General features: G+C 31.5%; 2 protein-coding genes across 2 annotated transcripts; one reads left to right on the forward strand and one right to left on the reverse strand.

The window, feature by feature from the left end:
• The first annotated feature begins 2,514 nt into the window (after positions 1-2,514).
• Positions 2,515-7,171, forward strand: LOC658079 (uncharacterized protein). Its single transcript, XM_964492.5, has 5 exons — positions 2,515-2,673; positions 2,722-2,969; positions 3,018-3,409; positions 3,463-3,638; positions 6,458-7,171. The coding sequence occupies exons 1-5, from the start codon at positions 2,649-2,651 to the stop codon at positions 6,757-6,759; spliced, it is 1,143 nt and encodes a 380-aa protein (XP_969585.1). The 5' UTR covers positions 2,515-2,648; the 3' UTR covers positions 6,760-7,171.
• On the reverse strand, positions 6,864-15,482 carry LOC658168 (uncharacterized protein). The gene is made up of 3 exons (XM_964577.5): positions 14,738-15,482; positions 9,320-9,651; positions 6,864-7,107 (listed from the first exon to the last, which is right to left on the reverse strand). The coding sequence occupies exons 1-3, from the start codon at positions 15,255-15,257 to the stop codon at positions 6,967-6,969; spliced, it is 993 nt and encodes a 330-aa protein (XP_969670.3). The 5' UTR covers positions 15,258-15,482; the 3' UTR covers positions 6,864-6,966.
• Positions 15,483-16,230: the final 748 nt, after the last annotated feature.

Here is a 16,230-nt window from a genome sequence, read left to right on the forward strand (position 1 = left end):
TTCAGATATAGCGAGCTACACCCAAACCGTCTTGAATTTGCTTATACCTATAAAAATTGTATGCTAGGAAACAAAATTTTAGAAAACTAATTTTCTATTTAAAAACTTTAAGGACCATATCTTTATCTTCAAGTTTTTACTTCTTATGGGAGTACCAATGTTGTTGAGTATCTTGAAATTAATTTAACGACCTGTCTTACAAACAATTAAACCGTTGAAAAGAGAAACACTTTTATGAAATGGTCGACTTTTTTCGGATATCTGGTTTTCTACAAGAACCTTATTATTACTCTTTTCTTTTTTTTGTAACTATCATCAATGTTTTTTACTGAATTTTTGAAAAAATATGATTTGCATGAATCAGGAAACTGACATAATTTGATTTGAATGCTTAATTAAAAAAAAACTGTTTGTCTTTAATAATCCAAATAATAAGGTATTTATTTGCAGCTGCTTTTAAAGCCATTGCCTTTTTCTTTTTTGCTCCTCAAAAAAGATTTCCTATTAAATGCTTCTATTGCTTTTTGAAGCTTTTCGGAGATCCAAGGTTTGCCTTTTTCGTTTTTATTTGTAGGTTCGTAACATTTTCAAAAAATAGCAATTAAAAATATTTACTATTTTCCTATAAAATGCTGAGGGGATAACCTTGCGTGGTGTGTACCCTTAGTTGTACATTATTAATATAAATGTTTATATATACAAAATTACAAAAGTAAGCACTGCTCAATGTGATCTTGACTATGTTCAAAAGGAAACTCAGACTGACATATTGATACAAATAAAAAAATCTACTTTAACAAAACATTTTGACCTACGGTAGCATATTTCATTCTATTAACTTAACAGCTAGTTATAAAACTTATATAACTATAACAAATGTGTACCCAACGAATTAAATTAATTCGATGCCACTAGAATAAATTCAGTACTTTTTTTGGTGTATTGACTACTATAGAGATCTACAAAGACAAAATTTAAAATACATTTTTGTAATTTGCCGCCATTTTGATGCTTTAATAGTCATCTTAAAGCATCAAGTGCGATGTCATAATAGTCATTATTTGACGGAACATTTTATGAAAATATTTAGGTTGGCAAGAAGCAAATTCGGGACCGTAGTTTGGCGAATTTCACAAATTTCAGGAGGCGAAGATTAGGTACCTCTATTGCCATCCAAGCTCTTGTTTTTTGACAATACTTTGATAAAACAAAAATTTTAAATCAATTTTTCACTTTCAAAATTAAGATATTACCATCTGTCACAAGCGGCAAAAAGGGGATAAATTACAAAAAATAGTATAAAAAACTTGTTTCATAAGATTTTAAAGCATACATTCTTTCAAAAAACTGAATTCGTGCTTTAAAGACTGGTCTTATGAAACTTGTTTTTTAATATACTATTATCAAATGGCTGTAACGTTGATGAGGTGTTTTAGTCGCTGCGCGATAATCCTCCATTTTTCTCTATATTTTTACATCATTTGATGTTTCTTTGAGGTTTTGAATTTTTTTTTTTAATTATCTATAATTTCCATCAACCGGAACGGCCCTAATACCACACATTATTTGATTATTTCAAATAGGTATACTAACATTACTAACGGAAACAAATTAAGACATAAAAAGTGTTAAATTCAGTTTATAGATATCTTTGTATTTCAAAATAAAACGGTGTATAAAATTGAGGAAATCTTGAGAAACTCATAGAAAATTGTTGTAAAAAAATAAACAAAATTTTGTGGAATTTGTAAGAATTTAGAGTAAATTAAAGGAGATCAGGGAAAATCATTATTAAATTAGAGAAAATCTGATGTACAAAATTTGGAGTGCGGTTTACCCCTCGGTTAGAGATCAAGTAAATCTAGGTACCTATTGCAAATTATGTACGTTTCATGGTTATCAAACAGCGCAGCGAATACGTGTGAAGATACAAAAAGTGTAAGGCACAAACTGAAAATAAAAAATAAACAAAAAAAATACCATATTTCTATTTTCAACGACTTAGATTTAAATTAATTTTACGCGTCTAAATCATCGGCAAAAATGAAATGTATTCGGTCGGTTAAATTGGGGCTTAAATCGTAGAAGATAGACAGACATACGGTCCCGCAGACTTGTTTAAAGAAGAAAACTTAACTCTACAACTTATTTTTTCTTACATTTTTTTTGTATCTTCAACTGCATTCGCACTTTCGCAGTTATTTATTTGAATGTAGTTTTCAACATAATTTTTAATTTGTGACTTTAATGCACTATTTGCACGCGTTTTTTTTTGGAATTGTGCACCATTAATCATGATTTATATAAATGCAGTCATTTTTCCAATTTACTATTGCTCTTGAAATTTTTAACGGAACTGACCAACTGCGCGTTCTGGCGACTCTATCGGAACTATGAAATCATAGATTCACTTTCCACAAATGAAAACTTTTATTGTTAAAGAATACAAACTCCTGAAGGCTGTGTGTTATTTTTTGAATTTGGAGTCATAATGCACCCAACAACCCGAAAGTCCCTAAACCGAAACGTCAATGCGGCTGTCATTGTCATAAATTTGACACTTTCAAAAGTCGTTTTTCTCTCATAGCTATTTGCAGTTTAGTTTTAGTTCCCTTGTAGTTTTACGTGTTGCAGCTTTAATACCAACAATGGAAAACTCGTTAACAAATTTCGGTAAATCATTTATTTGCATTTACCCTTTTGCAACGGTAGAAATTGCAGAATTAACCGACAGCACCTTAAAAGCGAATTCCGATTCGGAACACGGTTCGGACAAAAGCGAGACACTCGAAATTTTAAGTATCGGCGACACCGACCAGTCGTCTTCAAACGGAGGCAAGTCTGACGAGGACTTTGACAATAATCTCCCCGAAACGGTGACTCTTCTCAAACATGAAGCAACAGGTGCCAAAGTTTATCTCGTTGGAACGGCTCACTTTAGCAACGAATCCAAGGAGGATGTTATCAAAGTTAGTGCAACTTGACTAGTGTTTGCCATTTTTCCCATTTGACCTTAGGTTATTCGCAATATTCTTCCACATGCTGTTGTTTTGGAACTGTGTGCCTCAAGGACCAACATTTTGTCGTTGGATGAAAAAACAATCTTAGAAGAAGCCAAAAATATAGATTTGCAAAAAATTGTTAATAATATTAAGTCTAGTGGCCTTTACAATGGAATTATGTACATTTTGCTCTTGAATATGAGTGCCCATATTACGAAGGAGTTGGGGATGGCCCCAGGGGGCGAATTTAGGGTTGCTTATCAGGAGGCCGAAAAAATCCCCAATTGCGAGGTGCTGCTAGGTGATCGCCCCCTTGGAATCACCCTCCACAGAGCTTTGTCCAAGTTAACTTGGTTCCAGACTGTTAAGCTAGCGTGGCATTTGTTGACTTCAAAAGAGAAAGTCAGGTACTGAATTTGTATTAATTTGATCTAGTGAAGTTCACATGATTAATTTCTAGCATTGAAGACATAGAGAAGTGTAAAAAGCGTGATATGTTAGAACAGTTATTGACTGAATTGGCGGGCGAATATCCGGCGTTTAGGGACGTATTTCTGAACGAGAGGGACATTTATTTAACTCATTCTCTCCAGGCGGCTGCCACTGCTGCTTGCAAGAAGAACAGAGCCAAAGAAGGTAAAAAAAATCGATTAAAGTGAACCGTGACTTAAAATTAAGTTGGCAACACATATCTGGTGAAATACATCAGTTCTGGTACTTTTATGAAAAAACAACCTGTTGTAACCGCGGTTTCACCACAAACTTAATACGTTGTTAATTAAAAATCGAGTATTTCCGTAAGATTTAAATAGGAGACGAATTTTGCAAAATTTTTGAAAATGGTGTTTAATATAGGGTATCCGTTTTTTTGGTTCACCATCAGTTAGTTATTTAAGAGATATGGGGTCGGTTAAATTATTTTTATGCTGAACAATTATCTGAAAGAAAATTTGTGATTTATGGGAAAAAAAAATTGAAATTTGCAATTTTCGTTTTTATTTTTTCAAGCTGAAACGAAAAGAACTAGATGTTTTTAACTAGCACGTTCTTCAGACACTTTTACAAGGCATTTAAATCTGTCTTCGAATTTTCCAAGGTGTTCTTGATGTCAAAGTTACAACACTCAACTTTGGCTTTTCTTATGGAAATCATATATGGTTTTTGTATTTTTGAAAAGTGTTTTTATTTCTGATTACAACGATATATTACATGATATGATCGAATCTTGTATGGTGATTAAAATCGAGAAAAAAGCATTTTTACGAAGAGTGCTTTGGAAAAAATGCTAACAATTGTGTTGGTTTAAATAAACTATTTTGGAAGTTTAATTGAATTTGTATCTAGAACGTTCACATTTTCGTCAAGCTTACTTACTTAAACACTAAACGACATGATAAGCTAGAAGTTTATTCTTCGCAAAACAAAACAAGGCAAAGTTTTAAAAATTCTGCTCGCATATTAAAGTGAACTGTCAAAATTTAGTTTATTAAACAAAATTTTTGGCGTTTTTGTTCAAAGCACTCTTTGCAAAAATGCTTTTTTCTTAATTTTAGTTAACATGTAAGATTCGATCATATCATGTGATACATCGTTGTAATCAGGAACAAAAAGACTTTTTAAAAATACAAGTATCAAATACAGTGTCCATAAAAAATAAAGTTGAGTATTATAACCCTGACATCAAGAAAGCCTTGGAAAAGGCAAGGACAGATTTAGATTTCTTGTAAAAAAGTATTCTAAGAATGTCCTTTTTAAAAACGTCAAATTCTTTTTGTTTTCGCTAAAAAAACGAAAATTTCATATTTTTTATTTTTCTCACTAATTTAAAAACAAAAAATAATACATCAATTTTTTTTCATATAGTTGTTCAGCATAAAAATGCGTAACTTTGCCTTAATTTAACCAACCTCGTATCTCTTATTATAACTGAAATTCCCATGGTGGAGCTCGAAAAATGGACACTCTGTACACTGTTTTTGATTGTAAAAACTAGTTGTCTTTCTTTGAAAATTTTTGCGAAGACTGGTTGAAAAATCAACAAAATTAGGTCGAAATTGACGTCTCCAAAATCACTAAAATGCATCAAAATTGTTTGACTGGACTTTTTTTGAACGAAATTTTGCCAAAGATAAATAGTCTAAAACTACACCATTTAGCCACAATAATTTTATTTATTTATGTTTTTGGATCTGAAAACACGTTTTTTTGTAAGATTTTGCTAAAACCGAAAATCAAGTAAATTTAAAATTGCGGGAGAATTACTTTAATCAAGGCTATAGTATAGATAAATTAATTTTTTTAGCTATTTTTATGAGAAGAGTGTTTAGGTTTGCCTGTTTCAACTAAAATTAGTTCAAGCCAAAGGTGGTGTTAAATTTGCCTTTTTTTTGGAATGTTTGGGTACAATTTATAAATCTCCGTTAAAACTAGCTGAAAACTCACCAAACAAGATCGCAGATGATATTAATTTATCGTGTCTTTACTCGGTGTAATTTATTTTGAGCCATTTATTTTGTAAGACTTCTCATAACCCGTTACTTGTTTCACTTGATTTTGCTCGTTTCCGAGCAAATTGTTAAAAAATAAAAAAAATTGTCATTTTTGGCTTGTTGTAAAGTTGAAGCACATTTTTTAACACTCAATTGTTGCAGACAATGACGCTAAAACTAACTGAAAAATTCATGTTATTTTAGCCTGTTTCTTTGAGCGTTCTAGTTAGAGCATAGAAACCAAGTCTTAAATTACATTATTTTAGCGTTTAGCACGTTTTCATCCAGACAAAAGCCCAAAAAGCTAGTTTAGTTTGATATTAATGTTTATGTAGCCTGTTTCAATCGATGTAATTTTCTTTTGAACTAAACTAATTTATTTCGCATTCGCAGTATTTTCACAAAATACGCAATTCACAAGAATAAATCGAAACTAATACGTAATTCATGTTTCACTTGATTTAGCTGCTTTTTGATGGAAGTATAAACAATAAAATAAGCTGAAAATAGAGAAATTTGTTCAAAATTGTGGTTGTTTTTGAACTAAATCTCAAAACTTTTGCAAAATTTAGATAAAACCAAAAGTCATCATGTTAAATCAAGGATTATATTACTTTTGTTGCCCTTTTCAAACGTTTTATGGCGTGCTTAGGTCCGCCGGTTTGCGCGAAGAGTTATTATGTTAATGTCTGTTTAAGAGCACTAGTATAACAGTGATTTTTAGGGTAGGTTTATTTCTAGAACCATCATTAATTTAATCCGCAATTAATTAATATGCCTCTTATTCACGAAATTAAATTTTAATGGCGCATTAAATTTTAATTGAGCATTTTATATAAACTGGACATTAAATATTAAATTTTTAAACGATGAAATGTAATTTTTAGCAAAAATCAATATTGCCAACTTAATTTCTCAAAGTTATAGGTCACTTTCATGGCCAGAAATTTATTTGGCATTTTGTAGGTGGTGATGAGCCCATCAGGATTGTGGGTGTGGTGGGGATAGGTCATGTCCCTGGAATAACGAAATTGTGGCCCAAAGACCAGAAACCCTTCATTGCTGAAATTTTACAAGTGCCACCACCTTCACTCACCTCCAAAGTGGTGAGACTCACTTTTCGGGTTTCGTTGCTAACTTTTGGCGGTTATCTGGTGTACAAGTTTGTGCCAGTTCCTAAAATGCTCAAAGAGAATTCGCATTTGGTTATTCAGCACATTTTAACCAGTGTTAAGGGTAACTCTAATTTTAAGTATGCCTTACATTGAATTTTAAAATTGTTTTAAGCTTAAAATTGTTGCTTTTCTAATTCTAAGTCAAACATTCCGTTGTATATTTTTTTAATGGTAGGTTAAGGTGTAGTTCAAAGAGATTGTTATTTAAATCATAATATATTTCTAAAATATCATATAACTTGGAAGACTTGATGGCAGGATGATTTAAGTACTTGGGTTTGTTTGTTATTCACTGCCAAATTATTTGACATCACCGGCACATCGAAAGCCTAAATTTCCGGCCGAACTGTCTTTGGTATTGAAAGATCTTGCAGCGCAGCGATACCTCCAACAGTAAGACTCATGACAGAGGTAGGAGCCCCCTTTCTTCACTTTGGCGTCCTGAAATGTTATTCTTAATTATATGTTTTGTTATTGGTTGAAATAAAGTTTTGGCATAATATTAGCAGTCAGTAGTTAATTAGTGAAAAACAAGTTATACACTCCTTGATAAAAGTATACCAGACCAATTATAGTTTTTCCTTTAAAGTGTTTCATCTTACGTTTCGAAAAATTACAGTGTTTAGTTGAAAAACTACTACTTTTTAACTAGCACAATTTGCTGCGCTCACTCGTTTTGGCAAACATTATGCTCTTAAACAAAATCGATAACTTCATAACTAATTTCGTAAATAACTATTCAAATGTTCCATCATATTAATATCTTTAATGACTAAAAACAAATCTACGCGCCGATTTTTTCCAAGAAGTTAAAAAATAACCAGTGTTCACAAACCTACATTATTTTTCGGATATTCTTACTTTGGTGCTATTTTAAATGATACAGAAAGTTGCAAAAATGTTTGAATTTTAATTTGTTAGCTTCTATTGGGTTTAACTAATTTTTAAATGAGAATAGCTCGTATTTTTTTTCATAGCAATCAATTAGTCTTTTCTTTTTAAATTAGTGCCAGATATCACCAAATAAATTATCTTATTAAAATAATATAATAATATTTATTAACGTCTATCAGTAGGAGTCGTTTATGGCTCATTAAAGTACAGAGTTGTTTAATGAATTTAGGGATTTTTAGTTTTCAAAAGATTCATCGATAATGCGTGGATCGATCGATTTAATCATCATTTCTTCTTTATTTATTATCTATTATTTATTACTGTTACCAACTGACACAAAATTCCCTAAACGCCAATTTTTTTTTTTTAATTAAAATAAGAAAAGTATAAAAAATTGCATAAAATATTCGTTTTATAAAGGTTTTGGCGCACTCATCCTAACTTGGGATTCATGCTCCAAATCAACCCTTATAAAACTTTTTTTTAATATACTATTACGATACAGAAATCACGAAAACATTAAGTCCAAAATTTGTATTTTAAATTAAATGTCTCAATTTATGCAAAAATGAGAATTTCGTCTTATTTAATTCAATCTGTTTAAAAAAAAAAAATAATAAAGTAAACTTTTGCCTATTTTGCTAAGTTTTTTTATCTAAGCAGAAAATTCTAAAATTGTATATGGAAAACAAACAAAATTAGTAAATGGAATTTCACAATTTTTAAACAAAAATCAAACGCTTACAGCGTCCGTAAGATAGAGACTTGTTAGGCTAGGTTAAGTTAGGTCAAGTCAAGTCGAGTCAGGTTAGGGAAAAAAGCTATGAACCACTGGTGTAGGCAAAGCAATTTTTTATATGGCGCACAATAAGAAATTAAATTTCTTCAAAAATTATTATCTTGAAAAGCAAACACCATAATATGTAAAATCATCAACTTTTTCTACCAGTATTCATACTTTTACATATTTTTTGCATATAACAATACTATGCATCATTTGTCTAAAAATAACATAGAAAATAACAAAAACATTTGTAGTGTGTTATGTACCTAATGCAAAATTACTTTTTTGTTGAAAAATACTGATTTTTCGTATGCTGCTTATTATTCTACACAGTTAAATTTTAAGTTTCCTTTTGTTTTCAGTTATTTTGTTCACGAATTAAGTGATTTTAGAGTATACAGAAACGTCAAAGAAATGTAAGTAGGTAAACGGGAATAATTTACAAATTTTCATGGAAGGTTTAAGAGCTCTTGTACCTAACAGTACGCACTAAACACACCCCGCTAAAAGGTATATTTCCTGTGGATATTTAAGAAAGTGTATTAATCTATGGCTGAAATACGGATTTTTATAGATTAGTATACAAAACGACATACAAATATTAAAACGCTCCTCGATAGTTCCGTTAATGTCGCCAGAGAGTGCAGATATCTTTACAAGAAAAATGTATTTACAATGTTTTGAAAAATGTGGGACAAGGCGCATTTTTTTAAAAGTAGTTACTGAAAAATGAATTACAAAATGACATTTTTTTGATGCGATTTTGTGTCTCGTTTTGTCTCCTAGTGTATAGTTCCCCGTAGGCAGGAAATACTATACCGGGTGATCAATTTCAGTCCCAAACACCACACATATTTTCATTTCTAAGGTAACGTTGCCATTGGGAGTATTAAGCAAATTATAATCAAGAATAATCATATTTATTATACATAGTGTTCCGGATTGAAACTAATCACCCGGTAAAAACGAACATACAGGGTCATTCAACCAATTATCCTGAGTCCATTCCCAGACGTTCCCTGCCATATGGTGAAGTCCGAATTTGTTGGCGGGAAAACTATCAACTGGGGCCGTGGATAAGTAGCCATCCTCTGCAGTGTTTGTTAAGGGAAAGTCTCCTTGCCAGATATTGGCCCAGTGTTCGCCTTTAGGTGTAAGTTTGTTGCCCCAGGGGTACAGTTTTTGTCTCAAGCCGGCCCTGCACGCCATCTCCCATTCGGCTTCAGTGGGTAGGCGCTTACCAACAAACTCGCAATATTTTTTTGCGTCCGTCCATGAGACGTGTATTACAGGGTGGTCAAGTCGGTCTGTCAATTTAAATATCATGCGATCAAAAAAATTTAAATAAAAACGCATTTCGTTAATTAAACCATACTCATAAAATTGACGATTTTGTTTGATGATACAAAGAAGGATTAAGCCCAAAATCAACGACAGCAAATACAAAAGGTGTTAATGGAAAGGGTGAGGGTGAAATTATAAAAAAGCGCGTATCTCATAGAGGTACTTAAATAGATATGACCGGAATTAAATAGTATACAGGGTGTTTCAGCTAAGACTTTCGAGCTTAATATCTCAGTTATTTGTCAACGGATTGTCATGAAATTCAGAATGCAGATATTCTAGGAGGTGGTCTTTCACTTAGGGACAAAAACATGACCTCAAGATAAAAAATGGAATTTTAAAACACATTTCTTTTATTTAAAATTAAGCCAAATTACCTTTGGATTATTAAACTCCGAAAAATAAATTGCCACACAAAAAAATAACCAAATCGCTCGGCTGATCCAAGAAAAAAATTAAATTTTGTTGGTAAAAACTTAATCCAAATTTTGATAGTCACCTTTTGAAACAATTGATGAAGCACTTCTATGCGGCATTTTGTGTACCACTGAAAAAAACTGTCAAAAGTGTGCGCGCTGTCAGAGAAAGTAAAATTGTTTTAATTTGGTGAAGTTACTTTAAAAACCAACAACAGTGGCTGAAATTTCTGTGTTGTTGAAAAAAGAATCAATATTCGCCTATGGAAAGTGACGTTGGACTTTTTGTGAAATGTTATTTATGAAATTTAAAGTTCAAAGAATCGTCAATAATTTGAAGACACAGGAAGCGTACCTGAACTAAATCGAGTGAGGACAAAACACGTCACTGGAAACGAAGCAATAGTTGGGGCTGTAATTCAAGCTTTTGAAGAGAATCCAATCAGCAGTGTACGAAACATTTCCAAAGTCCTGAATGTTCAAGTGTCTAGAATTTTTCAGTTGTTGTTCAGTCTTTTAGTCATTTTTGAAAGAATTAACGCATCCAGTACCAAAAGTAAGTCAAAAATATAGTTTTTTAACTATAATTGTGAAAGGTCACTTGCACGACAGTTACGTTTCTGCGAGTAGGATTGACCAAAATTTAATGGTAGTGCTCATTTGTCTCATAGAGATTTACGCTTTTGCATCTGTACCTACGTTTAAAAGTTTGTTTTTAATTTTTCTTGCAAAGCAGACGTCTTCCACGAACGAGTTTTTTCTGACAGCATTTTTCACTGACGATAAATTTTTTAATATAAGTCTTAAAAGGCTTAACATTTTAAAAAGGCATGTAAAAATTACGTTTTTCAGACTTGAGTTGTTGCATTAATTGGATTTTAATCTTTATTTTCTAAAATATCTGCATTTTAAATTTCATAAAAATCCGTTGACAAATATCTGAGATATCAGGCTTGAAAGTCTTAACTGAGACACCCTGTATTAAAGAACAATTAACAGCAGATTCAAAAAATTCTCTACCGACACAACGGACACCGTTGCCGGCAGCGGAGGCACTGCCTAAAAAAATGCATCAACTTCGAAAACACGGTAAGAAAAAGGTGTTGATAAAAGTCGTTCTACAAATCGATGTAGTGCTTTCGATTGAGAAAAGAAAGGTTTCATTTGAAAAATCGGAGATATAGCAGTTTGTTTATCATTTTCGAAAAAAACACACTACCAGAAAAAATGAACAATTGACAATCTTAAAACACCTTAGAAGATTATACGAATTTTTGCAAATCCAAAAAAAAATATTTTATTCACAATCACATTATAACTGGAGTTTTATACACAGTTATGAAGCATATAAAGTGACCTATTAACCACAAGTGGAATAAAGTAACTTTATTCCTTTATTCCACTTGTGAAATAATGAAAAAAGATAACACTTATATCAATAAAATTTTATTCACGTAACATTCATATTTATGTTGATGGAAAGTTCATTCTTGCCTTACAAAGCCATTTTACGAATACGAATATTTTTAATTTAACTTCGATTAATTCCATTTTGGTATTGTGGTAATTGTGGATAAAACGTTGTATTGCATACGTGCTTTAGCCGCATTTTATCCACTTAAGAATATTATATATTAATGGCACCATAAATTGTCTACACCAAACAGAACTTTTTGAAGACGAAAGAACACAAGTTAAATCGTGAAATAAAGCACTGAGTAAAACCCAAAGTCCGAGAAAACACAATATTAATAAAAAAATCAGACTGTCAAATGTGTATCAAATGACAAATTCCAGGCGTAAGGCCTTGTTGCCAAATTGGTTTTTTGCTAATGGATGATTAACGGAGCATCATATGATGAACAATTAAAACATGTGCAAATTGTTTTGTGCAACGCAATCAAAATTAACAAGCCATCAATTTTTGACGGATCATCATATGATGGCCGATTAACTTGACTTTTGTGCAACCGGGCATAAATAACGGTTCTTATCGCAAAGGGTTTAAGAAATGTGATGTTTTGAATGAACACTTGCAAATGAAAATTTGGACAAAAAATTTATGTACTTCAAAAACTATGAAAGTTAAGCACCAACAACTTTCTTGCTGTTTCAAAGCTATAGTCGATTTTTTTATAATCAACTGTCAAAGAGCCGTCAGGTATCTGACAAATTCAGTTTCCAAATTTTTCAAGTTGTCTCCAATTTAAAACTCGTACAACAACACATTGACCTATAAGATTGTTATTTTAGACCACCTTTAGACTAACGAATTAACGATTAACACTAACGTCCAATTTTCAAAAATGTCAAATCTGGTGTTCAAAATGTTAAATACAGAATACAGCTAGTTTTAAAAGTGGTTGGACATGAACTTTTAGGGTGATATAGTCTGGTCTTTATAAGAAATTTGACACTGACAGTTGGTTATACAGCGTGCTCAAAAACTGGTGCACCAACTCAGTGGTGTGTGGTAGAGAACTGTTTACATATAAAGCTAAAAATAGTAAAAAAATTCTTTGTATTAAAGTTATTGATAAATGACGGATTTTAGGTAAATGATATGTGGCAACGTTGTCTAACAGTCATGATCGCAATTCGGAAATAAAATTAACTAGACGCCCTCTGGTGATGACTTTTGAACTATGTCGAAAACAGTAAAGAAATTTTCGTAATGCCACATTTAACTGACATTTAATGAATTGTTCAACAATTTTGCGTGTATAGTGTTAATTACTTACAATAGAAAGAATTACTTTAAAAGTATGTGGTGGTAAATACTAGGGTTGACTTTGGTTCTGTAGTTTTTCGTGGTATAAAGTGTTTATTGTTGGAACTTGAAAGTGGATAAAAAGTGAAAAATATTTAAATTTTGATTACAAAGTGTTATCAAACAGTTGTCTAATTAAAGATTATAAGTAATGGATCACAGCGAACACAAAGTTTGGCTCAAGAAACCAATAAATTAGTGAAGTGTTATGAATTTTAGGTTAGAATTTTCCACTGAAAAAATCATGAAATGCTGCGGTAAATCTACAAAACTACAATAAAGATTAACAACTGCTGATACATTTAAACGTAAATTATGCCAAAGGGTAGGCTTTTCAATGTCTTTGTAATAATTTTCCAATAAAGAAAATGAACCAAACAGTCATTCGTTATTCGTGTTTTCCTCGTCATCTTTCATTTGTCAACATAAGTTTCTTGCATCAAAGATGCAATAATCATTCCGCATAGGCAATGTATTAATTGTGAAGCCCCAAAATTCGTACAATGCTCAAAATATCCGAATAAACATTTTCCCGCCATTTATGGTTACTGTTTTAGACCTAGCTCAGTGGCGCCCCCAACGGTAATTTTACTTCCGAATAGAATTTGATCAATAATAAAAATAAATTATTTTTGAAACTTGTTTCCTAGGAAATAATTCCCAGTGTTGGCACATCTACACATTGTGATTTTTTTGATGAATTTAATTTTTTTTCTAATTAAAAAAACTGCTGTCTGATAGTCTGATAGAAAATTTTAAAATAATTGTTCATCGTTTTGTTAGGGAACGATTACCTAGTGTGAAACATAGAAACATTAAAAAATAATGAAAACTAAAGAAGTTAACACAATAAGTTTGTAGCTCCAGATTTTTTAAAAGATGACTTTCGGAATTTTTTCAACATTTTTCCCGTAATTTTGAGCACCCTGTATATAAAAAAGAACTATATAAAAATTGACAACAGCGCGCTTACTCTTTTTGTGGTCAAATAGGTCACAAACTGAAACTTTCTGTGTTTCCGTGTGATTCTATATTAAATAAGACTCTAGAGATAAAATTAGTGCCAAGAAAACCCACTAATTAAAAGAAAAAGCCACTTTAACATTAGCTAACGTTTTCTGAAAAAACATTTAGATTTACAATCACCTTTTTCTGAAATACCACATGATCATTTGAATTTATAATTAAAGCAAGCTTTAATAATTTTTTAACATATATAAACGCTAATTATCATAATTAATCAAGATTTTCTCTTCATCTTGATTAATATTACATATTCTGATAAATAATAATAATTATTATTACTAAAATTTTGAACGATAATATTTGATTAGTATATTAGCTATTAGCTGTTTCAAAACTAAAAACGCCAACGTCGCATTTTTTCTCAAAATTTGCTATTATAATTTATTCATGCACTTCAAAAAAGCTATAGCTAATGTATTTATATTTTCAATGAGAGATCTAATCATTAATAATTATTTTACAATGTAATCAATCTTATTTAAAAAAAATAATTTGGTAAAATGCGACGTTGGCGTTTATAGTTTTGAAACAGCTGATACCTGCATTTTTTCACTCAGTATGGATAGTTTTTCAATCACAAAGAAAAAAAAAAACAGCCTACTTAATTATAAATTCAAATAGTCAAATCGCACAATTGAAAAAGAAATAGTAGTGCCATATTTTTTTTATTTCTTAGTAGCCCAGGGCATTTAAAAATCTTGGGACGGCCCTGGTTTAAAGGTTAGATGTCATTTCCACTAGTTTCGGAAGACTAGTATAATAATAATAATTTTTATTTTGAATCGCATGATACAAATAAATACAAGTTATTAACGTTTTAATTACGGGTATAGTTACCGTTAATTGTGGAGCCTTCCCCCTCGGGATGTTTCCAGGTAACCCCTTTCATTTTGATCCACCATGGGGCTTGAACAGCCCTAAAGTCCTTGTATTTTTCCCTCTCACTTTCAGGAACTAACATTTCAAATATAAAGCTATCGCCAAACTCCTCGGCCTCCGTTTTGTACCCTGTTTTAAGCACAAACTCGCTGAACTTTCCGTTTGAAACTTCAAACTTGTCCAAGTAAAAGGAATCAACGGAGACGTTTCTGGCAGGCCCCTCATGGTCACTCTCAAAGACAGGTTTATCAGTTCCCATTTCGAAAGTTGCAGCTTCGATTAAAACCATGTCACTTTTATCAAAACTCGTACATGTTTTTGTGTCGCTGTCGCCTCCTTCATTGAAAGTTTTTGAGTATTTGTTGTGAGGTTCTTCGTTTGAGCACTGAGAGTTTCTGTTGAGGTGACAGCCACAATCGGAGGCGTAAATGAGAGAAATACTAAGTACAGTAGTTAAGTATAAAAGAATTAAGTACATCTTGAGTAGGAATGTGGTTTTCTTGCGTAAATTAGAAGGAAGTAGTTCGATAAAATTATCGAGTAGTTTTTATCACAGGAAACAAAAAGTAAAAGGCGCAACTAAACATGCATAAATATTCATCGTTTTGCACTAAAATAGATTGTTATAAGCATAAGTTGCGATGAGACATTTTAAAATATGAGGTTATGTTGAATTTTTAATGACAGCGCATATTAATCAAATTTGACGTTTAAAAACAGGGCCGGATTCAAGCTAATTCAGGCCAACAAGGAGGGCTGTATTTGGCAAAACTTTCGTTATCCACATTAATGAGACATTGTTAGTTTATTCAAAACTATGAAAATGTGTCACCGTGTCAATTTAAAATGTTGAAAATTCGATTTGCTGGCTTTGATTTGCTGTTGCGAATTAAACTCTTTGATGGTCGATTTTAAAATTGCGCTTCTACAATCGAGCGGGAAATTTAAATACGATCTAAGGGCTGCTCTAATCACAATGCTCATTGCAAGGGGCACTAACCTTTTGGGGAAACTTTTTTGTTATTGTTATTGAAAAGTTATTGAAAAAAATTCGAATTATTGGAAAATATTTTAGAATGAATGTAAATTATTTTTTTTAAGTTCAGAGGCTTTTGGGAGGTCAACCAAATTACGTGTAATAAACTTCATAAAAATGGGGGTTTTCAATGATTTTTATTTTTTATTTATTTATTTATTTCTTAATTAAAGTTTAATGCAATTTTATAAGAATTGTGAAATTTTAGTGATCAAGACGTTTTCTAAATGCTCTAAAAAAATTGTACAATTCGGGAAACTGGCAAATTCAAAGCGATGTCTTATTAATTTTTTAGGGTTGAAAAATTAAAGAAAACGACGTAAAATTAGCTTAACATTTTTATCTTTTCATCTAATACTATACATTGAACATAGTAATTTATTTTCAACTTCATTTTTTTGGGCAAATATTCGTT

Source organism: Tribolium castaneum, chromosome 5 (genome assembly GCF_031307605.1).
Source record: "Tribolium castaneum strain GA2 chromosome 5, icTriCast1.1, whole genome shotgun sequence".
NCBI classification, from domain to species: Eukaryota; Metazoa; Arthropoda; class Insecta; order Coleoptera; family Tenebrionidae; genus Tribolium; species Tribolium castaneum.